This window comes from Pseudorca crassidens, chromosome 18 (genome assembly GCF_039906515.1).
Source record: "Pseudorca crassidens isolate mPseCra1 chromosome 18, mPseCra1.hap1, whole genome shotgun sequence".
Lineage (NCBI taxonomy): Eukaryota > Metazoa > Chordata > Mammalia > Artiodactyla > Delphinidae > Pseudorca > Pseudorca crassidens.
In genome coordinates, this window is record NC_090313.1 from 12,732,729 (window position 1) to 12,759,049 (window position 26,321).

Sequence of the window (26,321 nt, forward strand, 5' to 3'; positions counted from 1 at the left end):
AATTCTCGAGATGGTTGGCAGGATGGTACCTTTCCTACCAAGGAGATCCACTTTCCTCGGAGAACCGATTCTGGCAGCCGAATCTTGACGTTCCTTTGCGGACTAGGTCATCTCTGGCATTGATTTCCTTACCACACTGCACGGGGTTGCAGTGCATGGTGATGAACTTACGCGAGAATTGCCGAAGGGCGAGGACCCTGCTTGCTTAGGGCCTGCCGTCACCGTCTTGGCAGATCCAGGGCCGGGTTTTATTCCGGTTTATAGCTGGTGACACAGTGGCCAAGAGCATGGAATGCCACGCTACACTTGAGCAGATGTGAGACAGAAAAACTGCGCTAACTTCACAGGTGTGGATGCCGGGGAAAGGGCTTTGGGGAGGATGGTCAAAGCAGTATAGTGAAAACAGCTGTTTTCTAAGCGGTTTTAGACCCGGCAAAAGGAAAATCGGGCAATTTATTGAAACGAAACACTCTTCTCCCGAGTGTAGAACATCTGTCTGTACCCTGCCCTCAGGAATGGACACTTTTGTCTGGCAGTGATCGGCGATCTCTATTGAATTCTGTTATCTGTTGGGTGACAAATCCCCCCAGAACTTTGTGCCTAAAACAATAATGATTTAGTATTTCTCACGAACCCTTGGGTTGACCTGGAGTTTTCCCTCAGGTCTCGCTTGGACTCACTCACTGCCCATGGTCGGCAGGAGAGCTGCTGGCCTAAGGTCAGCTAGGACGCTGGGCGCCCCTCTCCGTGTCTGCAGTTGGCCCGCTGGGGGGCTAGGGCCTGGGTTCTTCTCCGCAGTTCCTCTCCAGCAGCCAGCTCAGGCCTCCTTAGGTGTTGATGGAGGTGAAAGCTGCAGGGCCTCAGGCTTAACCTCGTAAATAGCATAGTGTCTACCCCAGGGCCAGCCCAGAGTCAAGGGGAGCAGCAGGCAGAGTTGAATAGGGGCCTGGGCTTGGGGATGGGTTATTTATTAAAGCCATTGTTGTAACAGTGTCCGGGCTGGCCTGCTGCTCCCAAGGATTTCTGTCCCTCCAAGCTGTGGGCTACACTTCACTCCAACCGTCTCGCCCTTCCCTCCGGGTACAGCAGTGGCCTTCAAGTCTGCGCCCGCCTGCCCCAGGTCAGGGCTGGATGTGGACGGGGCGCATTGCAGCTCCTTGGGGGTGGCTTCAGTTGATTCAGAGAGCCGTGAATTGAAAAGACACACTCCACACCCCATGGAGAGACGAGGTAGATGATCGTGTTCAGAGAGGGGGCAGAGAGGCAGTTAGTAAATGGTCCGCAGCAGTTCTGCTGTCCGGCTGTGCTGTCAGGGCCTGTGCCGGGGCAGCACCCTGCTTCTGGCATCCTTTTTTGTACCAGTTCTCTGCTGGGGTACAGTAACACACCAACCAGGACTTGAGGGTTTAAGACAGATTCTGTGGATTGACGGGGATTTTGGCCGGGCGCTCCCTTGAGGATGCTCTCCTGTGCCGGGGTTCAGGCTGGGTGGCCTAGGCTGGCCGCATGCACGTCCTGGGCCTCAGCGGGGATCCATGCAGTGGCTGCGATGGACCTCCCACCGCACGCTCACTCCCAGCCTCCCCAGCCCTTTGAGGCCCATGCTCAGAAGTCACCACCTTCTGTGGGTTAAAGCATGTGACAAGACCAGCCCACATTCAAGGGATGGGGACATAAGACTATTCCTCTCTTGTTGGAGGAGTGCTGAAGGGGTGTGGATACAGCCGGGATTCATTGGCCATTATTTTTGTAACAATCTCCCACACTCTCATCTCTGGCATGGTAGGGGTTTGGACACATTCTTGTTGGCTTTGTTTTAATTAACTCCCAAAAAGGAACACCACTGTTTTTCTCAGTATGGGGGTGGGGCAGTCAGTGCAGGGGGGTCAGGTCCGCTGACCTAAAACAAGCCTCATTTCAGCGGCACATCATCTAGTCAGGGCTGTCTCGCTTCTCCCCCCAACCCCGGGTCTGCTAAGCAGTGCTTCTCAAAGCGTGATCCCCACACTAGCAGCACCTGCATCACCTGGGCGCTGATACTTGGCTCCCCCGCAGATGCACTGCCGCAGGCCTGGGGCGGGGGCGGGGGGGGGGGGTCTGATAAGCCCGCCAGGTGATTCTCATGCGCCTGATAGTTGAGAGTCACTGCTAATGGGAGTTCAGGTGGCTCTGACTGCCTCTTCCTTAACCCTTCCAACCAGTTCCCCCACCCAGGCGCTCTGTCTCCCTGAGTCAGCGTGTTCTTTGGGTCGGTGTGAGGCTGTGGTTTTCTTACTGCTCAGGGGACACCTGGGGACCGTCAGTGGTGTGCCCAGGCACGCAGGTGGAAAGGAGAGTAAAATGTGGTTCCCGAATGCCCTCAGCGTGGCGTGCGGCGTGGTGAGGGAGGCCGTGTGCGTGGAGGATGGCCAGTTCCGAGGCAGAGATGACACGTTCGGTGCGTACAGGCGGAGCTTGCCGCGTCCAGGCCGAGGAGGTATCAGCAAGCAGTGGATCCTGGGCGTTAAAGCTCGAAGGACTGCACCAGCAGTTTGGAAGTTACCACATACCCTGTAATTTAGAAGTTTGTTTTCAAAGGTTCCTGTTCAGTGGGGGTCTTTTGAAAATATGGATTACACGACCCCCTCCTCCCCCCACCCTTTATGACCGGGCGAGTGTTTGGGGGCCTCTGAGTGTCCCGGGTGATTCTTCAGTAGCCAGGTTTGGGGAACAGGGTCCCAAACCCCGGGGAGAAGGAGAGAAAGACAGGAGGCCAAGTCTGGAGCCTCGGGGTGGCTGCCCTTGATGACGGCCAGCCCGGGCGGGTCTGCGCCTGAAGACTCTTCTGGCAGGGAGACTGGAAGAGGACGAGTGGGGAGTAGCGTCGTAGATGCCGGGGGACTGGCAGGCTACGGGGGGCCGACCTCGTGGAGGATCCGCTGCCAGGGCGGGGGCCAGACTGTGACGGTGGGGACCTTGTGGGGGGAGACGCTGGGGAGGAGTGAGCGGGGAGGGCGACCTGCAGCAGGTGGTGGTGGTTTTTCAACGGGAGACACCCCAGCGTGTTGCCCAGGGCAGAGACAGGCGGGAGGGGCGCGTGGAGAAGGGGGTCGGGGATGAAGCCGCGTCCTGGGGGCGCGCAGGTGGGTTTGAAGCTTCTGGGATTGGCCTTGAGAAGGAGGGCCAGCCTTCCTCACCCCGGAGGGGAGGACAGAAGGGAAAGGGCATGAGAACGGGAGAGGCTGTAGCTGCTGGAAATGGACGCGGCCTCTCGCGTCCCCCTTTCCTGGTCACCCCATTTCTCACTTTTCTCACGTTTATGGGTGAGACCTGTGAGCTTTCACGTTGTTCACTGTGCCGTCTCATGCGGACCTCTGTGGTGTCCGTTCGCGCCTGTGTCACTGGGGTCCGTTGTTCACGTGGGAAGGGGGCTGGTGGGTGTCAGTTCTCCTCGGAAGCACCGCTGGCCACTCTGCGGGTTCACCTGGGACGGCAGGTTAGTGGGGCGCCTGGTTCGCCCACAAGGCTCGGTTAACCCAGTGCCGCCCAGATTGCCGTAGTTCTGTGTCTGTGACCCCTTATGTTCTGTGGGTCCCTCTTCCGTGTCTGGTGTCCTTCCTCCTTCAACCCTCCTCTTCCTCCCTGCTGTTTCACAGGGAAGGGTGGGCGGCTCCCGGGCCTTCTGTTGCCCCGTGGGGCTGCAGCCTGAGCGGCTCAGCGTAGTGAGATGTGCAGCGTGCCTAGCTCTCCTTGCGAAGTGTCAGCGTCACCCCTCTCGCCCGCCTGGGGCTGACAGGTGCTGCCCATCGAGAACCCAGCAGCTCACACTTCTCTCTGGTCAGGGAGCTGTTGGGCTGGGTGTTGGAGTCCTTACAGCTGAAGCCTAGGAAGTGTAGGCTGTGTGTGTTTTTCAGCTAATCACGTTGGTGGTTAAGAGCTTTTAGAAGCCATTTTCAAGGGTATGATGTTCACCTGACAAAAGAAAACACGTTCCTTATTGTTTCCTGGGTCTGGTTAAAATACTTAGGCCAAGGCAGTAGCTGTAAGCGAAGATGCGTGAGAGTGTATTTGTTGGACATGGCCTCTTCTGAAACAAGTGAGGGCGTACATTCCCCCCCCCCGTTATATGAGGATACTAGTTAACCTATGTTTTAGTATATACCTACCTGAATTAAGAGAGTTGAGGGGGGAGCATGGGGAGAAAAGTAGAATTTTTGCTTAGACAAGAGTGATTTTTTTCAATAAGTCCGCATGTCTAAGCGTTCTGGTATTTATTTACTTTAATTATACAAAAGCTGGAGCCTTCCCCAGTTTTTATAATCTAGCTGGGTCATTGTTTTTGTTTGCACACTTGCCGTGTTTCGTAGTCTAATGTGCACACGCAGGTGAGATTTAGAAATCTTTGTGTCCCGAATGCTGTGGTCACCGCAGCCTGATCCTTAAGTGAGGAAAACGTATCGGTCCTTGAAAGACCGTGGTATGTATGTTATCAACACAAGGACGAAGCAGTCACAGCCCTGTGAGTCACTGAAGTTTCCCTTCTTTTCCTTCTCTCCTACAGAACCTGAAAGCAGATCCAGAAGAGCTTTTCACCAAACTGGAGAAAATCGGGAAGGGCTCTTTTGGCGAGGTGTTCAAGGGCATTGACAATCGGACTCAGAAAGTGGTCGCCATAAAAATCATTGATCTGGAAGAGGCTGAAGATGAGATAGAGGACATTCAGCAGGAGATCACAGTGCTGAGTCAGTGTGACAGTCCCTACGTAACCAAATATTATGGATCCTATCTGAAGGTAAGGCTTAAAGATGCAGACGCGGTTTTCCACCATGCAGCACCTGACTGAGACGCGAGCCTCGGACGGGAAGGACTTTGATAAATAGCACAGCAGGTTTTCAGAGGAAGGAGAAGTGTTCTGACCTTCGCAGTCAAAGGAACCTGTCTCTAATGGTTCTGTCATCTTAAATGTCACTGGTAGAATGTATTTTTGGTGAAAAGTGCTCGATGTTGAAACTCCCTTTCAAACAAGAAAGTATTTCTGAGTGAGACTTTGTCATCAGAAGTGCATTTCTTAAGCTATTATAATGACAACTACTCATCGCCTAATTTTAGCGTGGTTTGTGATAAAAACTCAGGCCAACCTAAGAATATTAGTCTTTTGATATTTTCAGTTATCAAATGTGTTTTAATTTAGTGCTGTTTTTTTTTTAAACTGCTAAGAATTGAGAATGTTGATTAGTGAGCTGGTTTACCTACATTTGACTTTGAAGAATTCTCGGTTAGTAAATAATTACTTAAACAAAGTAGTAGCTATAATACAACACCGCAGATTGTCCTCGATCTTCACGCAGTTCAAGTGGGAAAGAATCGTATTAAAGACGGTTTCCCAGCCCTGCGTGGAAGCGCGTTGTACTCGTTGTGCTCTACCACTAGAAGAGTTTAAGACTGTCCCTTGTGTTTCAAGTTCCTTGACATATGCCCGTTCCACTGCCCTTAGAAATGTCGTGTCTTTCAAATGGGGTTTTGGAAATCTTAAGAATTGGTGAAGAAATTTCTGAAACAATTCTCTGTGGAAATGGAAGCTTCACAGGTAGAAAGAACTTTTTCCTAAGGGAGGCAGCAATACGCCTGGATAATGTGGGACTAGGCCTCTTCCTGCCCTGGGTCCATCCTCTCAGTTCTCCATGTCGTAGCCCTCCACGTGTTCTGGTGTCAGAGGGCTGGTGCAGGCTTTGATTTCGTGGAAATGTAATAATAAGGTGTAAGTGGGAGGGTGGAATATTCGAGAACTGTTGATTCACTAAAATGAATATTTAAAGGAAATAAAAATTGGACGGTAATTCTATGTTTTTTCAATTGCCTAAAGAATGGCAGTATGTCAGAGGTCAAAATGCAGCATTTTGAAAGGGGAAGAATGAGTTTTGGAGTCAGTTGTCCTGGACTTTGAGTTTTTTAAAAACTTCTTTACTTCCTCATTTGTAAAATGGAAAATTATGGTGTACACCTCGTTGTTGCAAAGATTAAATAGAACTGAGTATGTGAAAGTACCTGGCATGTAGTGGGTACTTAGGGAGTGTTAATTTCCTTCCTTAATTGATTGGGTTTATTTATTCACATTTAGTTCTGACATTACCTTGTAGTGGAGGACGTGTCCACTGAGGTGGAAGCAAGGAGGAGAGAGGGTAGCCCACGGTAGCCGTGAGTGTTACTGTGAGGGGGGAGGATGCAGCTTGGGTCTTGACCAGGCAAAGAGGGGAGCACGGTAAGCTTTGTCATATCCATGATCCAAGAGGAGAGCACCTGTGACTTCCGTAGGGAAAGCAGAGGTCTTCTTTATGTTAAACTTCCGTTGAGGAAAAACTCAACAGCTGAAGAGACTCAACTTGAACTCTGTCTACTGTATCAGTTACCCTTTGTGAAATGACGTCAGAATAGTTGCATAGGGAATTCAGAGTTAGGGTTCATGTGGTATGTTGGATTTTAATATGAATTATGGTAGTTTCGGCAAAGGAAGTGTGGAAGATCCTCACAGATTCTTGCTGACGTACACCAGCTAATATCTGACTGCCGCGGAAGTTCAGGATCAGTGGTTTGCAGGTGTCTCCTTCAGCCTGGGTTCCTCAGCGGAATTTTTTACTGCATGGCGAGGTGATTGCTTTATTGTGGCCAAATGCGGTGTCACCTTGACTGTACGTATCTAGAGATTCCATCTGGTATGTCCTGTCTTTCCTGAGTTGCTCACTCCAAGTCAATCTAACCTTGTTCTGTAGTGGGCCAGTGCATTTATGTAGTTAACCTAACGTCAGTTGCTGGCATAAACACCCTAGGTTTTTAGTGGCTCAATATGATAGAAGTTTATTTCTCGCTCACTCATAGCCCTGATCCATGGGTGGTTTTCCTCCAAGCAGTTACTCAGGAACCTAGGTTCCTTCTGTCTTGCGGCTCTGCCTTCCTTACCCCACACATGGGTGTGCTCGGCTGCCTTCAGTCAGCATGGGGGCGAAAATGGAGGCCCCTGAGGGGAGCTCTCGTATACCCAGGCCAGGTCACAGGGCCCCTTGTTTCTGCTCACAACCCCCGGCCAGGCTCGGCCACGCGGCCGCACCTAACCAGGAGGGTCTGGGAACTGCCGTCTAATCGTGCGCTGCGCAGCAGAGCAGACGGGCTTGGGGCTGAGCTAGACGGTCCTTCCCAAGGCCCCTGTCTCTGCACGAGGTGGGTGGAGTGACCGCTGGGGCGACTTTCTCCACTGACTGTCCTCAGGTGGGATGAAGAGCTGGGATAATTTTGTCTGTAGTGCTTTATGTATTTTACCAGGCAGATTGTCCTTCAGAAAATGTAACTGCCTCAGGAATGCCAGGAGTAATACCACCGTCATGAAAAGCTGCCCTAATTTCTTAAGCCTTTCTGTCAAATTTGATGAAAACACGTGGACTGCTCTTGCTAAACAGTACTAGTAACTACCGTAAGTTGAGCCGGACAAGAATCCAGACCCGACGTTCTGCCCGTTCTCGGTGTGAGAGAAGTTGCATGAGATGCCTTGGCCCAGAGGGAGACCCTCCGTAATGAGCCAGAGGCTGTTCTCCCATCATCTTGGTAGCATTATGAGGTTTAATCAATATGGTCCAAACTGTCAAGTAAGATACAAATTAAATTGACGTGTAAGATGAATGGGTCTTTGACACAAAGTTGAAAATTCCTGTGCCTTGTGTGGTTTTTACTGCCCTTCTAAAACTCCCCATAGCTTTCAGAGCTGGTCGTTTTAGTTCTTTAAGTGGTGATGGGGGAGGGGGCCTCAGGATTTCACCTGTGTTGAGGGACTTTTACACAACAAGACTGGGTAAAGAGGAAATGAGCAGAAACTGGTTTCTCCTTTGCTGGATTTGCATTAGAAGATCTCATAATTACGTTTTCGTGTCAGTCCTGTACTCCAGAAGGAGAAATTGAAAACAATAGCTAAGTGGTCTAAATATACTGAATGTTACTGAAGATCAGGAGAGGGGCGTGAGTTTTGACTGTGTAGCTATAATCGAATTACAGAGTTGCTGTGTAGCATGTTTCTTCCCGAAATAGTAAAAACAGAAACAACAACTGACAATTCAGGGAGGAGGGGGAATAGTGCAACAGTGAAAACTTAGGTTTGTATTGATGAAGCTGAGGGCCGGAAAGGTCTTGAAGATTATCACATGCCATAGAAGAACTTCATTTGCTGTAGTTTGTTTAATTTTGGGGAGATTAAACCAGCTAGAATATTAACCAGAAGCCTTCGTATCCCAATCATTATACCACTGGAGCTTTTTTACCGCAAAAATACCATCTACAAGGTCACAATGAAACCGTAGAGGGTGGGGTGGTGTGCAGGGGAGAGACTTTTTTGGTTTTGTTTTTAAGTTAGGCAGTGAAGACATGATAAGATTGTAACAGTGGACAGTGAGGTGCTATAGAGGCGTCTGAGCCTGATTTCTTTCTTTCTTTTTTTTTTTTTGCGGTACATGGGCCTCTCACCGCTGTGGCCTCTCCCGCTGTGGAGCACAGGCTCCGGACGCACAGGCTCAGTGGCCATGGCTCACGGGCCCAGCCTCTCCACGGCATGTGGGATCTTCCCGGACCGGGGCACGAACCCATGTCCCCTGCATCGGCAGGCGGACTCTCAACCACTGTGCCACCAGGGAAGTCCCTGATTTCTTTTTAAGCAGCATTCACAAGAGCTACTCATTCCATTCAGCAGCACAGCTCTTAAGGTTTTTTTTTTGTCTTGGGGAGATTGCCTGCCTCTTAGAATCTCTACTTTGAGATTCACTTAGAGTTATAAGCCAGGATTTTAGTTTGGATCCTCGTACAGTTACTTAACTGTCTGGATGTTTCTCAAGCTGCGGACTTCCTCAAGGACAAAATGCAGATAAATATACTTATCTTACAGGATTACTATAAAGATTGAGATCTGATAGGTAAAGTGCCTGGCATGTTAGGGGATTTTTAGTAAGTGCTAATTTAAGAATTTTTTTTAAATTAAGGGAAAAGATATTTTGCCAACTAACTCAAAATTTATGAGTTGTAAAAACATTATTAGCACACTAAAAATTAGGGTTATCATTTTCTTTTATAATAAATTATTTAATACTCTCAAACATCAGGCCAGTTTCACCAAAGCAAATCAGGTACAAGGCAAAACAAAACAAAACTGTGTTTATCAAACCTTTACTCGTCCTAGTCATTTTTGTTGTAGTTTCGCTATTAAGGAAACATGTCCATTGAGTGAATAGTTGTCTAATAGTGGGTTCAGATCCTTGACTTAAGAGTAAGTTTTTCTTCAGTTCCTAAAAACTTTTAGGGTAGTTTTACCAATTGGATTCACCAGAAAACGAATACAGGAAAGTCCCTTTATGTGTTTTAGCGTTGTATGTAAGTACAGATGATTCTGCTACGGTGTGTGTTATGTACATTAGACGCATTTTGGGGTAATTTTTTAAAGTTATGTTCTTTGGACTTCTGATTTGCTCTTTTTCCCCTTTCCTTCCTTCCCCAAAGGGAAAGTAGTAGTTCCTGATGAAACAGAAGTCCCACCCATTTTACGCTTAGGGAAAGAAGTGAAAAAATATTTATATAAATGGCTGGTGTCTTTGTGAATGGGGCTCCTCAGGAGGTTACCATCCACCCCCTGTGTTCACTTCTTGCCCCAGCATGACTATTAAAATAGCAGACTCTTTACTTTCAGAAGCATCCTAGCTTGGGCAATAGAATATAATCAGCCTCTTATGCTTCATAGCCAAAAAAAACCAGACAAAACTATACTCTTTCCCTTGGGCATATTGTATTATAATTTCATGATCTCGTTATCGCTCAGAAGAATGACTACTGAAGCCACATGATAATGAACATATCTGTTAGGGTACATTGTCTGAATTTATCTTCACTCACCTCCCTCCTGACCGCCCCATGGCAAATCCTGCTCTTGTATTGACCTCTGGTTTTAGACACGGTGAGGAATATAGATGGGTTATTGGTCTTGGGAAGCGGTTGAGTTGAGATATGTGCCTGGTGTGTGTGGACTCTCCTTTGCCTCAGGGCTTCTTCCAAAAGCTCACAGGTCCTGTCTCATTCACTTCTTTCCTATTCCCGAAGATAGAGCCTGGCACATTCTCCTTGAGATGAAGACAGTCAGGTACTAATGGTGTCGTGCACGTGGAACGGTGATCACAGCTTCACTGAACCGGGGTCAAGATGCCCAGTGTAGAGGGCAGAGGAGAAAGGCGGGCTGCGCCGTATGGAGAAGGCAGATCTGGGGTTGTGACAGGAGCACGTGACTTTGGGGCCAAGCCACCTAAACGTAGTACCGGTACCTCTCTGTGCCTCTTCTGACTGCCCCACGTGTACCCCTCCTGCACTGAAGGTACAGGTGGCCGTGTCTGGAGACATTTTCAGTTGTCACGACGGGGCGGGGCTGGGGTGCTGGCGGCACCCTGTAGGTCACCCCGTAGCGACCAGGGATGCCACTACACGTCCTGCTACAAAGAATCACCAGCCCAGATGCTCACAGTGCTGCTTGTGGAATGGATGGTGGTCTTTGGTCCCAGAATATAGAAGGAACAATGTTTCCAGGGCTGGCCTTGGGGGTGCTTGGAATAGCCCCAAGAGTATTGAAGACAGCAGTCTCAGAGACCTTGGTTACTCCCACGCAGTTTTTGTGGCCAGAGCAAGTGTGAGCTTTGCGAGTGCTGTGAGTAACATGTGTCCAAACTTGGACAGTGATTTTGTTTTGCTCAAAGCCGCGCAGCCTTGTGTGCCAGGCTCACAAGAAACCCCAGGCAGCATTTTGGGGGTAGTGGATCCAAAACATGCTTCTCCGGGGTACCTTTGTTCGGATGTAAGATAGCACAAAGGCTGTGAGGAGTCCTCCGAACATAACGGCGAGGATTGTTCGCCTAGATATTGACCATGACGCTTTCTGTCTAGTGCTCATCCGAAACTCGGCTTCCTTGAGTAAAGCAGTAGAAAACAACCCCGGTCTCCTTTCCTAGGGGTGCAGTTCACCACAGTGAGAGGGAACATTCCCTCACTGCAGGATGTCTTGATGGGAAGTGTGATTCTCCCTGAACGCTGCACTTACTGCAGAGTTAATATTCCCTAGGACGTTGCTTGACATTGGGAGTGGAGCTGTATACCTGGAGGCCCTTATGGCTAGCAGTTGGCATTGTTTTCTCGAAAACTGATGGATGACCAAGGTCAGAAGTAACAATCTGTTTTTCATTTTTGGCCTTGGTCATTAGAGTAGCATTAATGAAAAAAAAAAGACAAGCGAGGTGTTGATACCTGGCTTTTTTTTTTTTTTTTTTTTTTTACCCCGTGTGTATCTTCAGTTTTTTGTTGTTGTTTTAAGCCTGGTGTGTTACTCTTGGTGCTAAAGCACAGCTCTGCTTCCTACAGCCCCTCTGGACTTTGAACCGACCGCCCAGCCAATCAAGTGGCCTGTTCCGCTAAGTCGAGTGTTATTTTCTCATTGTATTTCTTTTCCCCTTTGCCATTTATGGACATCAGATAAGGGAGAGCTGAGCTGTGTTTTCATATTTTTCAATTTGTGGCACCATGATCATCGATCTATGTAAGCTTCTTCTGTTTTGGTCAGTTTTATTATTTTTTATTATTTCATCCTTCATCCCTACCACCCTTCTCTTTTGTAGGACACGTTTTGATATGTCTTTGAATATGTGTGTCTTGAGTAGATAAAACGTTGTTTATGTACTATGTATGAGTTTATTTTTTCCTCCCACATAATTATTTAAAATTTGCGCACAGTAAAATTAACTTTCTGAGGTGTATAATTCTTACAGTTCTGCACACTTTAACGCATATGTAGATTCTTAAAACCACCAGCGCATGCAGGATACAGAACAATCCCAACATCCCAAAGAACTCCTGACCATCTCTCTCCCCACACCCTCAGTCCCTGGCAACCACTGATCTGTTTTCTGTCCCTGTGGTTTTCCCTTTTCTAGAATGTCATATAAGTGGAATCACACACCTTTTGTTACTGTCTTCTTTCAGTTAGCATAATGTGTTTGGGATCCGTGCATGTTTCAAATGTTTGTTCCTTCTTATTGGCAAATGGTGTATTGTTGTAGGAATATATACCTACTATATAGACTATTGTATATATATATACAATATATAACATGTATTGTGTATATGTATATAATACTATAGTATATTATATACTATATTAACTATTGAAGGGCACTTGGTTTGTCTCCGTATTTTGGCAGTGATGAATAATGTTATTAACATTCACGTGCAGTTTTTGTATGGACGTAAGTTTTCATTTCCCCAGGGTAAACACCTAGACGTAGGGCTGCTGGTTAATTCTCCAGTGTCTGTGTCAGTTTACATTCCCGTCAACACTTGGTATTGTCAGTTTTTTCAGGTTAGCCATTTTAGCAGGTGTGTAACGGTATCCCATTAGGGTTTGAATTTGCATTTTCTGTAATGACTTAGGATTTTGAGTATCTTTTCGTATGACTTACTTGTGCAGCACTCTGGAGTAGGACACTTATTAATACAACTGATGGGGCTTGGGGCAGGCCCCCCCCCCAGATATGCCGGTTCCCACCCCTACACTACCATGTTGTTCAGGATAGCTTCACCCGTTTACACTCACACTAGCAGTGGGAGTTTTTTTTGCTGGTTCTTCTTTCTCCCTTTTTTTAAAAAGAAAAGCTTTATTGAGATATAATTCACATGCCATTCAATTCATCCTCTTAAAATGCACTCTTGGAGTGGTTTCTAGTATATTCATGGAGTTGTAGCCATCATCGTAGTGAACTTTAGAACATCTTCATCATCTGATGCGGAAACCCCGTGCCTGTTACTGGTCACTCCCTATTTCCTCCCAGCTTCCCCAGCCCCAGGCAAACACTTAGGTGCTTTCTGTCTCCATATAGGTTTGCCTGTTCTGGAATGTCATGTAAACAGAATCATACAGTAGGTGGCCTTTGTGACTGGCCCGTTTCACTTAGCGTAATGTTTTCAAAAAGTTCATCCGCGTTGTAGCATGTGTCTGTACTTCATTCCTTTTTATTGCTGAATAATATTCCATTGTATGGATATATTACATTTTATTTACCCATTCGTCAGTTGATGAACATTTTGGCTGTTTCCACTTTTTGGCTATTATAATGGAATAATGTTGCCATGAACATTAGTGTACAAGTTTTTGTGTAGACATGTTTTCATTTCTCTTGGGTATATGCCTAGGAGTGGAATTGTTGGGTCACATGGTAACCCTGTGTTTAACCCTTTGAGGAACTGCCAGGCTGTTTTCCAAAGCACCTGCATCATTTTGCATTCCCACCAGCAGTGAGGGAGGGTTCTAATTCCTCCACATCCTCGTGGCATCTTTGATTATGGCCACCCTAGGGGGTGTGAAGAGGTGTCTCGTTGTGGTTTTGGTTTGCATTCCCCTCATGGCTAGCGATGTTGGGCCTCGATTGTCTACTTCCTTGCTGACATTGATATACAACTTTTTTTTTTTTTTTTTTTTTTTTTTTTTGCGGTACGCGGGCCTCTCACTGTTGTGGCCTCTCCCGTTGCGGAGCACAGGCTCTGGACGCGCAGGCCCAGCGGCCATGGCTCACGGGCCCAGCCGCTCCGCGGCATGTGGGATCTTCCCGGACCAGGGCACGAACCAGTGTCCGCTGCATCAGCAGGCGGACTCTCAACCACTGCGCCACCAGGGAAGCCCAATATACAACTTTTTAACTTTTCCCAATCCCATAAGTACAATATAGTATTTTTTATGCTTATTTGCATTTCTGTTAATAGTAGGTGTGAGTGTCTATTCATATATTCTTACCCCTTGGGATTTCTTACTCTGTTGAATTTTGTTCATATTTTTTTAGTTTTCCATTGGCTTTCCTGTATTTTAGTGTTTGATAAGTATATTGAAGTCACTCTGTATCAGTTTGAGATACCACGAGTATTTTCTCTGACTGTTATCCTGCTTTTAACTTGAAGGTGTCTCGTTGAAACAACTCCTTAGTATTAATGTAGTTAAACCCATCCGTTTTTACCTTCTGATTTCTGCTTTTGGGATCCTGTTTAAGGAACCTACTTGTTTCCTAAGGTTAAAAATCTATTAAATTTTTTTCTTTTGTTGGCTTTATAATTTTGCCTTTTACATTTAGATCTTCTATCTGTCTGATATACAGTTTGAAGTAGGGATTTTATTTTTCTCCATGTAGAGATAAGTTTCCTAACACTATTGTATAAAACAGTATTTTCCCCACTCGCATATGATGTTATATCATATACCAAAGTCTCATGTGTCTAGGCCTATTTCTGGATTGTCTGTTTTATTTTCCTGGGCCAGTATCATTCATGGTCTGTGTGTGTGTGAATTGTTATTACCTTGGCCTTGTTTTAAGTCGTAATATCTGGAGTGATAACCGTCTCCACCTCTGCCCACATACATGCAAAAAATGAGTTTGTACATTTTCTGTTTAAAATCTTACTGAAGTTTAAACATTGATTTTTTTTTTTAACCGTATGTCCCAACCCAGGAAGATTTTTTTTTTAAATTTATTTTTGGCTGCATTGGGTCTTTGTTGATGTACGCAGGCTTTCTCTAGCTGCGGTGAGCGGGGGCTACTCTTCGTCACGGTGCGTGGGCTTCTCATGGTGGTGGCTTCTCTTGTTGCGGAGCACGGGCTCTAGGCACGTGGGCTTCAGTACTTGTGGCACGTGGGCTCAGTAATTGTGGCTTGGAGGCTCTAGAGCGCAGGCTCAGTAGTTGTGGCACGTGGGCTTAGTTGCTCCGCGGCACATGGGATCTTCCAGGACCGGGGATTGAACCCGTGTCCCCTGCATTAGCAAGCGGATTCTTAACCACTGCACCACCAGGGAAGTCCCTAAGCATTGACTTTTGAGGAGAATTGACATCTTAAGTCATCCCATCCTTGACTATGAATGCCTTTTTTCTGGTTAGGTTGTCTTATGTGATCTTCTTAAAATTGAAGATCGGGCTGGTTCCTAGGCACGTAGTTTTTATTGCTATTTTGAGAGATATATTTTCGGATTGGTTATTGCTTAGTTTAAGGGAATGAGTATGTTTTTTTTTTTTTTCACATCGTTTCTGGCAATTTTGCTGAACTCATTAGTTTTCTATGCATATGTTCACATCTACAGACAGTGATGGTTTCTTGTGCTCCCGTCCATTCATATCACCGTCTTGCGTCCTATGTTTTGGCCGTGACCTCTAGACTGTCGACTGGCAGTGATGGGAGCGATACACCTGCCTTGTTTTTGACCTTAAAGAAATGCATCTTAAATTTTTCTTTAATAAGTATGGTATTTGCTATAGAATTTTCATGTGTGGCCTCTTTTTTGTTTGTTTGTTTTTCCATTAAGGAAGTCTGCTTCTATTCCTGGTTAGACTTTTTTTTGTCTTGTTTTTATACAAACAAACAAGAGCACATACTTTTTTCCTGTTATTTTGAAGATAGTTATGTGATTTTTCTCTTTCAGTCTTGATGTAAGTAGATGGCAGTTAGCCAGATCTAAAGTGTGCCCTTTCTAATTTCTAAGAAAAAACAATTGGTTTCATAGAGCAGGGAAAGTCTTCTCTAAGTTGCTGTTGCCAAGAGGCTCCGAGAGTTGCTTTATTAGCTGAGAGCTGTCCAGTCCCCCTCCGTTACATGTTGGTTTTGTTCTGTTGAGTTCTGCGTGGTGCTCACAGATAGAACAGGAAAATAGAACCTGACCTGGCCTTGGACAGGGTTCCCATCGCTGATTCTCTCCCCAGTACTTCTTTCCTGGTCATGGGTTAGGAAGGATGCTGAGACAGCATTTTAGCTGGTTGTTCAGGTGATCATCGAGTATTGACTCACTTCTGGGCTGGCGGTTCTGCATCTCGGCTCCTAAACTTTCTCTGGGTTCTGGGGTGGAGGGCTAACGCGGCTCAAAGTGACAGCTGAAAACACTGTGCGCTGGCTTGTGTGTTGAGTTGAGGAGACGTTTGTGTTTTGCAACCGGTGGGAAGGGACAGCTTGTGGGTTGATGCCTCAGAGTCTCTCAGGTGGCAGCTGGGAGAGGCCCTGTGTGGCAACATGGAATTGTTTCTCCCTTTGCTGGGGTCGGTCCGAGACAAACAGGAGTACCGTAAGTGGCAGGAGGCCGTGGGAAGAAGGGGGGCTCTGGGTGGCTTGGACGGCCTTGGTGAGCACACAGTTCTTTATGTTTCTGAATTTACTGTAATGTTAAATCTTCTTCATACATTGGTTTTAAGTTCCACTTCGGTACCTTCCCTATGCGTTTTGAGCCAGGTAGGTTGGTGGGATAATGCAGCTCCAGTTTGACTGGAAACAAAAGTTTGGGGATTGCGGGGAGACGTCTGCAGATTTGGTTTTGGGAAAAATCATAAACAAGCTGGAGATGAAGCCTACTTAGAAAAGGGTGGGGGGGGGGCGCTGGGCGATGGTTTGCTTTGTACCGTATCCGTCACTTCTCCGTACTTTTCTAGCCATTCTGACCCCAAGTTCGAGATCTGGAGACGGTCCGCCTACCTCTGAAGATGCCGTCTCGGCTCTGAGTGAAGCCAGAAGTGTGGCTTGTCGCCTGCTGTCGGAGCTGTGTCCTTACCTGCAAAAGAGAGATCGGACACCTTGATCTTTTAAGTTCATATCCATCTGATTCAGCTTAGCTTGCCGTTTTGTGAAACACTTCTCGTGCACAGAGAAGTTGGCGTCCCAGGCTGTTAGAGCGGGAAAGGGCGTTGGAGGCCCCTGGCCCCCACCTCTTGTCCTCTAGAGCAGAAAACCGTGGCACGGAGAGGCCACCTTGTCGGCTCCCACCAAGCAGGATTTTCCTTTGGGGCTGGAAGGAGCGCAGGCTTCCCAGAGTCCCAGGGCCAGGGGCCCGAGAAGGGAGAGGGCTGGACGGGGAGGCTTCCGTGGGTCCCGCCCTCGGTGGCTGCCGTGGCCGGCGTTGCAGCGTCCGCCGTCCACCACCACCGTTCTGTGGAATCAGGCATCGGCTCGCGCGTCCGCGTTCCCTTCGCATGCAGCCGTGCAGCGCCCACCAGAAGTTTGAGCAGGTTAGCCCGATGGGGGACCTGCGGGCTCCTGGCCCGGGGTCACCGTGTCACGCTTGCCGTGGTTCTGAGGCTGGAAGATGTCGTCTTCAAAGGGCCGTACTGTCCCAGTGTGGAATTTTGACTTACTGCCACCTTATTTCCCAGGTAGTCCAACGGGAGAAATTCTTGCCTGGCATGTGGAAATTGTGTTATTCGATCTCTAACGCAGAGCTGATGTTCACTCTGTAGCTCATGTGTGTCGGACGCACGAATTTGCATTTGTTCCAGGAGCCGTGGCCCCTCTGACGGAGATCAGAAGCCTAGCCGATGCTGCAGAGTCCCCGGTGGTGCCGGGCATCTGGCTTCCCTCGCGGCCCTGGAGCCGCCTCAGCGGCCAGAACCGCCATCCCACCAGCCCTGCGGGCCGGCCCCGTCCCTCCCACACCTCTGCTTGCGCCCAGTCTCTGCCAAGAACCCCCCTTTGGTTTTGTGGTCCCGCAGCTGTCCTGTTGGCGCCGCCTGTCTTTTTCCTCACCTGAGGATGGTTCTGTGGTCGCCTGTGAAATGCCTCCTTTCTTTGTATGCCTGATGCACAGGTGACGAAACAGTGTTCTGATTTCTGTTACTCGCATTACTGCGGTGGCGTGTATCAAACATCTTCAGGTATTTCTTTGAAGGAAAGAGGAATTTTTTGAAAAGAAGGAAATCGTTGATACTATATGCAGTAGAAAATATGGACAGCTTTGCTAGCGGTGCAGTTAGTTGGGAAGTGTTGATGTTTTGGCATTGGGTGGTGGTTGGCTTACTGCAGGTTGAGTTGCTAAAAGCAATTTATGTAACCTGTTAAGTAGACCAAGCATTTGTTACGCTGGATTAGGTATTTAACTTAGTTTCCTGGACTTTGATGATTTTTTGTTGACTTAGTGTGAGATTGACTTTCTGATTACGTGCTTCAATTCGATCTAATGAATTTTCCCTGTCATTATAATTGGGACTCAGCGGAGCTAGGCCGATGGCGAGGTTGCTTATAGACCAGTGCTTATAGAAGCTAATCACCCACATTCTTTTCTTCGTATAGAAGCGTTTTAGCTAGGGCTGGTATAGAGTGCCGTGTAGATTTTGGAGTCATTATTGGTCACATTTTTTGAACGGGTATGAAGAGGTGGAGTTTGCTTGTGTTGAAATATTTGGTAGAAAACGTTGGTTCTTTAAAAGTAACAATTGATTTCTGGCTCTTTTGTGAGAAGGAAATGCTCTTACGCTCGCGTTCTGCACCAGGGTGTGCCTTGAAGCCCCCTTGCCCTTCTCCCATCTCCTGTATTCCTTACCTAGGTGGAGCTAGCTGTATTTCCGGGCACTTTGTGTTCTGAAAGCGGAGGTCCATTCAGAGGCTGACAGACTTGTCCCTAGGAGAAAAGGGGCGTAAATATGCCAAACGCAAAACCACGATGATTTCTTTGATCGCAGGGACCTTGGGCAGCTTGCGGTGAGAGCTTGCCTTTAGAAGATCCTTTGGTTCCCATCCATGTCTCCCTCTCCTCAAAGGGATGGCAGCCCGATGGACAGTGGGCACGTGCCCCCAACACGGACAGACTTCCACGGAGGTAAGCTGCTGTCGGTGCCGCCCAGGCAGACGTGCGCCCTCCTGGTCAGCCCGAGCTTTGCCCCCATCCACACCTCGTGCACGTGTGTCAGAGGCCCTGAGGCTTTCTCTCTTGTTTCCAGCCAGGGCTAGGGTTCCGCCACATCAGGTAACAAGTAACCCTGTTTCCACGGGGCTTAGGAATGAGTGGAGTGCAAGGCAGCTGTGGCCGCTTTCTCCGGATGAGGACGGGGATTCCCCTGAGGTGGTGCTCGTGAACTCACGGTCGGCCCTTTGTGGTTCTGTGTCTGTAGTTCACCACACGTCGGGCTTAACTCTGGTCACTGTGAGCCGCTGTTGCTTTGGGGACAAATTTGCAGAGTTTGTTTCCCTTCTTGCCTGATCTGGGGGGACATTGTTGATGGGGCTGCTGTCACCTGTTGTGGTGGGTCCTCCGCCTGAGTCTGGTGCGTGTGCAAATTAGAGACCAAGCTCTCAGATTCTAGAAGGTGTTGCTCCAGATCTTGACCCAGGGAAGGCACGGCAGACGGGAACTCCTCGTCTCCCTAGGAATGGACGGCAGCCCTGGACCGGCTTGGTTGCTGCCGGCACAGCCTGTGTCCTCCTGCTGTATTGCTTTATTCTTCAAGGAGTAGATGCAGCAGAAAATATTAGTGTATTTCCTAGCAAAGTTTTGTTGTCGTTTTGGTTTTTGTCTTTAAGAGCTTAGGTTTCCGGTTGAAAAGAGGAGAAATTTTCACTTGTCTCCCTGGGAAAAGGTGCTGGAAGTCAAGTTTCACTTATACTTGTTGAATGTAAAACTTTGGAAGGGGAGGTATGGCTGCTGAGAGAAATGGGTTTTAACCCGAGTGTGATCTTTCTGGCTTTGCTAATGGACCTCACTTCTCCCCTTCTGGCAGTGACGAGTGGAGTGAGCCAGTGGGCGTTGCAGGATTGCTGGCTGTGCAGGGTTGCGAGGTCTCGGGGGCCTGGTTTTTGCAGGGCTGTGTTCTAGAGCACGAGGGACCGCGTGGAGGGGCTGCTGGGAGCTCTGGTCAGTGGGAGTCACTGCAGGGGGGTGACTCACGTCATGAGGAACAGGGAGGCGCCTCCCCGCGGACATTTCCTCTATGACAACTTGTGCACGTTTTTAAGAAAGGAAACATCTTCGTTGTTAACTTTTGGGGTGGGGTGGGGCAGGTAACTTATTCCAACCCGTTAAGACCATCTTTCTGACTGTTGTAAGGGTCTCCTTCCCGAGCTCCCGGGCACACTTAGGAGCTGCGCTCGCTCTGGCTAGCGTGGCAAGTATTGGGAGGATCATCTCCTGGTTCTTACATGTTCTTTTACTTTCCAGGTCCCGCATATTGTGTTTACTTTCTAAGAGGTGCATTAAGCCATCTGCAGTCCCTTGCTCTTTCATTCGTGGACTGTCTGACGAAAATGACAACAGCTTTAATATAAGGGAGCCAGTACCAACCCAACTTCCATGTGAGAGCAGGAGGTTATGAACTGGAGGTTATTAAGTGAATTTAATTCTAGCTTCGCTTCTTGGTTTAATAGCGAACCAAGTTTGATATTACTTTTTCTGGTTTTAATCAAGTTTCTGCCTCCGTTTGACATTGGGGAAATTAGAGCGGGTCCGTCGGAGTCGTTGTCAACAGGAGTGGCACGTTCTTCGCCTGACTTTCTGCTGTCTTCTTTGAGCAAATGATTGGGTCCCTTGGCCCTCCTGCGTGCACCACAAGTGTGCAGGGTTGTGTCTATCTTTACCTTGTTTCTAAAAAGCACTCTTGGTAAACGGGGATCTTTGGCAGTTGGGTTTAAGACTGGCCCCCCTAGAGCCCTTTTTTTTTTTTTTTTTTGCGGTACGCGGGCCTCTTACTGTTGTGGCCTCTCCCGCTGTGGAGCACAGGCTCTGGATGCGCAGGCTCAGTGGCCATGGCTCACGGGCGCAGCCGCTCCATGGCATGTGGGATCTTCCCGGACCTGGGCACGAACCTGCGTCCCCTGCGTCGGCAGGCGGACTCTCAACCACTGCGCCACCAGGGAAGCCCCCTAGAGCACATTTAACTAGTGTTCGCTTGTGCCATACTGAAGAAAACCGAGCCGAAAATGTTTCCAACGTATTCAGTGAGGTGTGTGAGCCCTTAATGACTTGGGATTTGAAGTGTCTTTCCACACAGGCAAGCCCACAGGTGTTTGCTTTTTAAAAACTGCTAGTGGGATTTTGTGCGTGTGCAGCAAGTCCTGGGGATTCTGAGCGCTGCCTCTCCCTGCAGCAGCACGTTCTGACTGTGTTGTTCATTTGTGTCCGAAGGTCGTCCTCTCCCTTGATGCTAAGGCCCAGGTTCTAGGGTCCCTGGCCCTCGCGTCAGCTGTCCCCCCGCTGCCGTGTCACACGCCTCCCTGCTTCTGGGCACTCGGAGCCCTGCTGCCCCGCCTCACTTGGGCCAGGGATGCAGGTGTGGGCTCTGCACCTGGACCTTCTTTGGTTGGTGAAGGAAGGAGATGCATAACCAGGCAGTTATCACCCCGAATAAGTGCTCTGGTGGCCGGAGCCCGAGTCCAGGAGGAGGGAGATAGCAAGGAGGTTGTCGTAATAAAGATGCCCGACTGAAGGAGGGGGAAGGGAAAGCCACGCAAGGTAGCGCGCCTGCCAGCACATGCGACTCCTGTGTGCTGGTCTCACCGCAGGGCCAGAGAGGAGTGTTGTTCAAGGTCAGGTAACTTAGTTTGAACTGTATTCGACCACAGCAGACAATTGTATACATGCGCTGAGTTCTCCTAGTTTGTTATAGAGGTAGTGTGGTTATCTGCTCCAAAAAAAGAAAAAAAAAAGTACACTGGAAACATTTGACAGAGGTGGGTTTCGCCTCTTTGCTGCCCTAGTTCCCTCCCTGCGTCTCTCGGCTGTTCCCAGTGCCCCCCCTCGCCACCCTCTTGCTGCTGAGTAGGAGGAGGGGCCTCCGGGGGATGGGAGGAGGGCGCGTGCAGGTTCTCTGCAGCTAACCCTGAGGTCCTGCTCCTGGCCGGCCACCTCGGGGACTCCTGCGAGGCTGTGCATGTGAACCCCACCCCGGTTCCTGAAAATCGAACTGTGTTTCGTCACTTTGGTTAATCAGAGATTCGAGAGTTTCAAACCACATGTAAGCGGTGTGAATGATGTGATATAAGCATCGTTGGAGCCCTCTGTTGTAGTTTCCCTTTCTCTCTCTTTCTCCTTTTTTTTTCTTGTATTCTCATTTCAAACTTGAAGCAATAACTTGAGTCACCAGACTTTCTAGAAAGACAGTATCTTGGCTAGTCTGACATGGATATACATGTTTTACTCATTGTGTGTGGTAAGCAAAAGTGTGGGCACTGGAGGACGTTGAGGTGTGTGACTGTAAAAGTCTAGACGTGTCATCAAAAAATGTGAGCATCCCACGGATCTCATGAGTCTGAATAATGCAATTTGCCACCAGTATCCTTCACGCTGTATGCGGGCCTGTTCAGTCTTCGTCTGTAGGCTGAATCTCACTTTTATCACATAGTTGGCATATAATTGGGCTCTGCGGATTGGCGGGGGTGGGGTGGATGGGGGAGGGTCTCACACTGACTGGAGAGCTGCTTTCTACCTGCTGGAAGGCTCTGAAGGTGGGTTCGAGCTAAGGGAGTGTTTCTGGATGAGCCCCCTTCTTGAAGATGTTCGTAGGTGCTCCCTGATGAGATGTTTGGACACGTTGGGTCTAGTAGGTTTCCGTGACAGTATTCTCAGAGCTGCTGAGCCTTGAAGGGAAGTTCAGTATGTGGCATTTCCTAAATCTGTTTCTTTGTGGGACCCTTCTTTCTCTCTGTGTCTCTCTCTCTCATGGTAAATTTCAATTCTATAAAATCCCCAGACGGAGCCCTCTGGAAGTAGCTTCTCTTGTCAGCACTTGGGAAGAGCCTTAGAAGGCATCCACTGTGGTTAAGAACATAAGTCCGGAGATGCCAAGTTAGCACCCAGTAACAGCTTTCTGTGGGTCTCCTGCTGGTATGCCATCTTTAGAAAAGCATGCCTTTCAATGTTGGTGGTTTAAAAACTGGATAAATTGACAAAGGACCATGAAGCATGATACAAAAGGCAATCACTGAAATAGCATGTTCATGTTTTAAACAGTTTTATTTTTGAGTAGATAGTTTTCTGAGTGAAACTGTGGGATTTGAGAGAAAATAAGCTGTAAAAGTATCTGCGCGTGTCTTGTTCGTAGGAAACACGAAGATACAAGCGCTGAAGCCTATGGTAGGTATAAAACCCTAACAAATTGTTGGGGGCTCGGTGGTGTTGGGGGCGGTTAATACCAGATTTCCCTAAAATCTTTTTGTCTTGACTTTTCATAAAAGCTTGCCAAAGATGTTTCTAAGATTTTCTCTGCCCCAGGTGGGGGTGTGGTTCACTTTTTGTTCCTTTAATGAACACTCGAAGGTTAGTAAGCCGCTTTGTTTGGGGTGGACTGCAGCCCTGGGCCCTCAGGTCTGGGGAACGAGACAGCCTTCCTCTGACGGGAATTTCTAGTGTCTCATTCGCCTTTCTTTTCCTTGGTTACTGTTAGTGCTTGGCCTCCTTTTCCTGCTTGTCCTTTTGCACACTCATCCAGTCCAGGGTCTTCACTACTGCCCGAGCTTCCAAATCTCAGTGCCTTGCCTGGACTCTCCCTAGGCCTCAGATCCACTTAGAGAAACGCCTGCCGGGACGGTCCCCCTAGAACGTCCCCTGGCAGCTTCACATTCAACCTGCAGAGCAGGGACTTCTTCCCTCTCGTGAGCCAGGTCTGCGTGCGTCACAAGTGTTCCCATTAGGAGGGGATTGATTGGAAGGTGCTTATGTAATCCAGAGGCAGTAATAACTTAGAGCCGGAACACGCAGGGGGCTTTAAAACCTGCCAGTGCCCCGGCCCACCCCTGAACGGGGATCTCGGGGCTGTGGCCAGACTGTGTTTGTGAACAACCCGATTTAAATGCCCGAGGAGCAGGGTCCCCTCCCAGCAGGCCACGCATCAAAGATGCCTTAGAAACACGTTCAGGCTTTAAAGGGGTGAGCACGTCAGGAACGTTAGGCCTTTGTTTGAAGCTGTCTTCGAGGGAACCATGTCGAAGGCCCTGGTGAAATCACCCGTGGTCTCTGAGAGACGGAAAATCTGGAGACAAGAGTCACCAGCACGCTCTTCACCAGCGGCTCTCGGGGGTGGTTTGCCTACCGTCCCTCCTTCCCCTCCCCTTCCTGTCCAGTGGCTCCCGCGGCCCCTCCCATGGCCCTGCCGGCAGGAGAGCAGGGGCGGTGGGCTGGGAGCGTGCCCCCGACGGGGGTGTTGGGCGGCAGCCCAGGAGGGGCCCACAGAGCCTCCTGCCACGGGGCTCCCCCTGCCGCCCAGGCCTGGAGGCTCCTGCGCGCCGTCCAGCAGGCGGGCGGTCCCCGCCGGGGCCGGTGTCGGCCCCGGCCCATCTCTGCGCAGCCCGCTCCCGCAAGCAGCTGGCCTCACGGAGGGACCGAGGTTACTGTGGGAGAAGCCTTCCCGGGCCTGCCCTGCGGGCTTCTCCCGGCGGGACCGAGGACAGAGCGGCCCGCCCCGGCTTTCTCCCGGGCACTGGGGGCCGCAGAAGCGCGGGCAGAGGCCGAGGGGCTGGCGGGTCGCGGAGCTCTGCCTCCGGCTCTTTCTCCTGGTCTGGTCTTCAGGGACCGCGACTCATCATTTGAGGTAAACGGGCCACCTGCCTCCCGAGTGGAGAGGAATCTGGAAAACGCCTGCTGCTTCTAGAAATGCTCGACCTCACGTTGTTAGACTCTAAGTACATTAAAACCTGGCGGGGCGAGTGGGAGGTGTGCCAGGAAGCGATACGATTTGTCCACTTTACCGTCTGTTTGTGATTCCGCTGGGTTGTTTTCCTAGGTTTTTGGCTTGTTCTTTTTAAACACAGTTGATCTCAGAGTTCCTTCCAAATATCTGCCCTGCGTCCATGCTGCTACTTTCTGTGTTCGCTATTTGTCGGCCGCCATTAATTTTCTATACTGTCTAAAGGAAATGGGTTTGGGGTTTATGCTTCTACGTAAGTGACGTGAATAGGAGAAGGTAGAGTCTCGGAAAAGGGAGGAAATTCACGCACGTTTTCATAAACGTGATCAGACGCGCAGCTTTTCAAAACGTCCTTTGAGCGGCAGTTTCCCAGATGCTGGATTGTTGTTTTTATTTTGTGGAGAGCGGCCAGATTGTCGGTCCACACGCAGAAGGGAGCACCAGTGCTGGCCCAGGGCAGAGCCCGTGCCGGGGACGCAGAGTCCGTGGGCGCTCAGTTGTTTAGTCACCGGCTTTGGTCGCACGAAGAACTGGCAGCTACAGCCCGTCCGGCCTCCTGCAACTCTGCGAGGACAGCTTTTCCCTCTGCAGGAGCCCCGGCCTCCGTCTGCCCTGGTGGTGCAGTCAGGCTGCTTTCTTCCATGAGGATTGCCTTTCTCTGAGCAACAAACAAAAGCTTTATCCTGGTGCCTCCGGCTAGGATTTTAACAGTCTCCCTCCACTTTTGCTGCCTTGTGTCGTCTTGGGCATCATACTCGTTGATTCCAAGTGTAGAGACAAGGGTGTCTTTGGTTCTCGTGAGCCGCCTGCCACCCCCAGGCTAGCGGGGCCCTCGTTTCCCCGCAGTGATCTGCTCAGTCATTCAGCCACGTTGGGGGAGCCCCGTGCCCACACTGTGACAGCCACCCTCCCAGCTTCCGTTGCCATTTGGAAGTCATCTGCCGCATTCCCCATGGACCTGGAACAGCTGCAACTTCTGGGAGAGGGAAAAGAACATCTGTTTTCTCTGAGAGTGATTTTTAGCTTGCAAGCATCTGTCCTTGCGTTTCTGGGAAAAACAGAAAAGATACAGGGAGCCCTTTGTATCAGACTCCAGGGTGACCGCGGGTAGAAGCAAAACAAGTTACTTTTGGGTGGACTAAACTCATCCCCAAGAAAATCTTGCTTTGAAATCACAGGGGAATACGTTTCATTTCCATCATGGGGAAGAAAAAAGGTCGGCTCGGCACCAAAGATAATAGAGAACGTCCAGACGTTTCGGAGGGCGGGGACCATGGCTTCCTTTCTCTCCCCCGAACACACTGTCCTAGTGTAATTGAAGGGAGTCCCTGAAGACATTTGGCCGCTCCGTTTTATGCTTTTCTATCCAGAAAGTTGAATGAATTAAAATTCCAGTTAGGCTAAATATTTTACTTCACCAAAAAGAAACTCTACTCTGTTTTCTGGCTGTTGCCTATAATTTAAAATAAGTATTAATTGTATTTCTAGTTCTTTTTGTCTCAACATACATCTTCTGCCTATTCAAGCCTTCGTCTGACGTGTCTAAACACAGCTGATGTATTCGGGTAAAATGATTAATTATGCCATATGCTTTCTTTTCTAAAACTTCTATATTTCTAAGTAAATTTCTAAAAAAAAAAATAGTGTCATATATGAGATTACAAACCTTACTTAGATGTAATGAGGAGTGCTTGGTATGTAATCAAAGAGAAGCCTTACTCCCGGTGAGGGGAAAGAACTCCTTCTCTTTCAGTGGTCCACGCAGCACAGCAGGACTTTCAGGCGTTTGGGTGAGTAAGGACATCTGCTTCAACATGGAAACATGGACTGCTCGAACCAGGCCCTTTTATTGAACCCTGTCTGGGAGCCGCACGTTGTCACGGCC

The 26,321-nt window shown here is 48.9% G+C and overlaps 1 protein-coding gene across 4 annotated transcripts in view; it reads left to right on the plus strand.

Moving 5' to 3' along the window:
* The window catches only part of STK24 (serine/threonine kinase 24), a 108,611-nt gene that overhangs the window by 44,839 nt on the left and 37,451 nt on the right, over positions 1-26,321 (plus strand). For 3 of the 4 annotated variants that reach the window (XM_067713494.1, XM_067713496.1, XM_067713495.1), the window contains one exon: positions 4,541-4,771. In XM_067713494.1, coding sequence (XP_067569595.1) covers positions 4,541-4,771 — 231 coding nt within the window. Of the gene's footprint in view, positions 1-4,540; positions 4,772-18,553; positions 18,643-26,321 lie in introns of those variants that run through there. The other variant, XM_067713497.1, reaches the window with a different exon arrangement.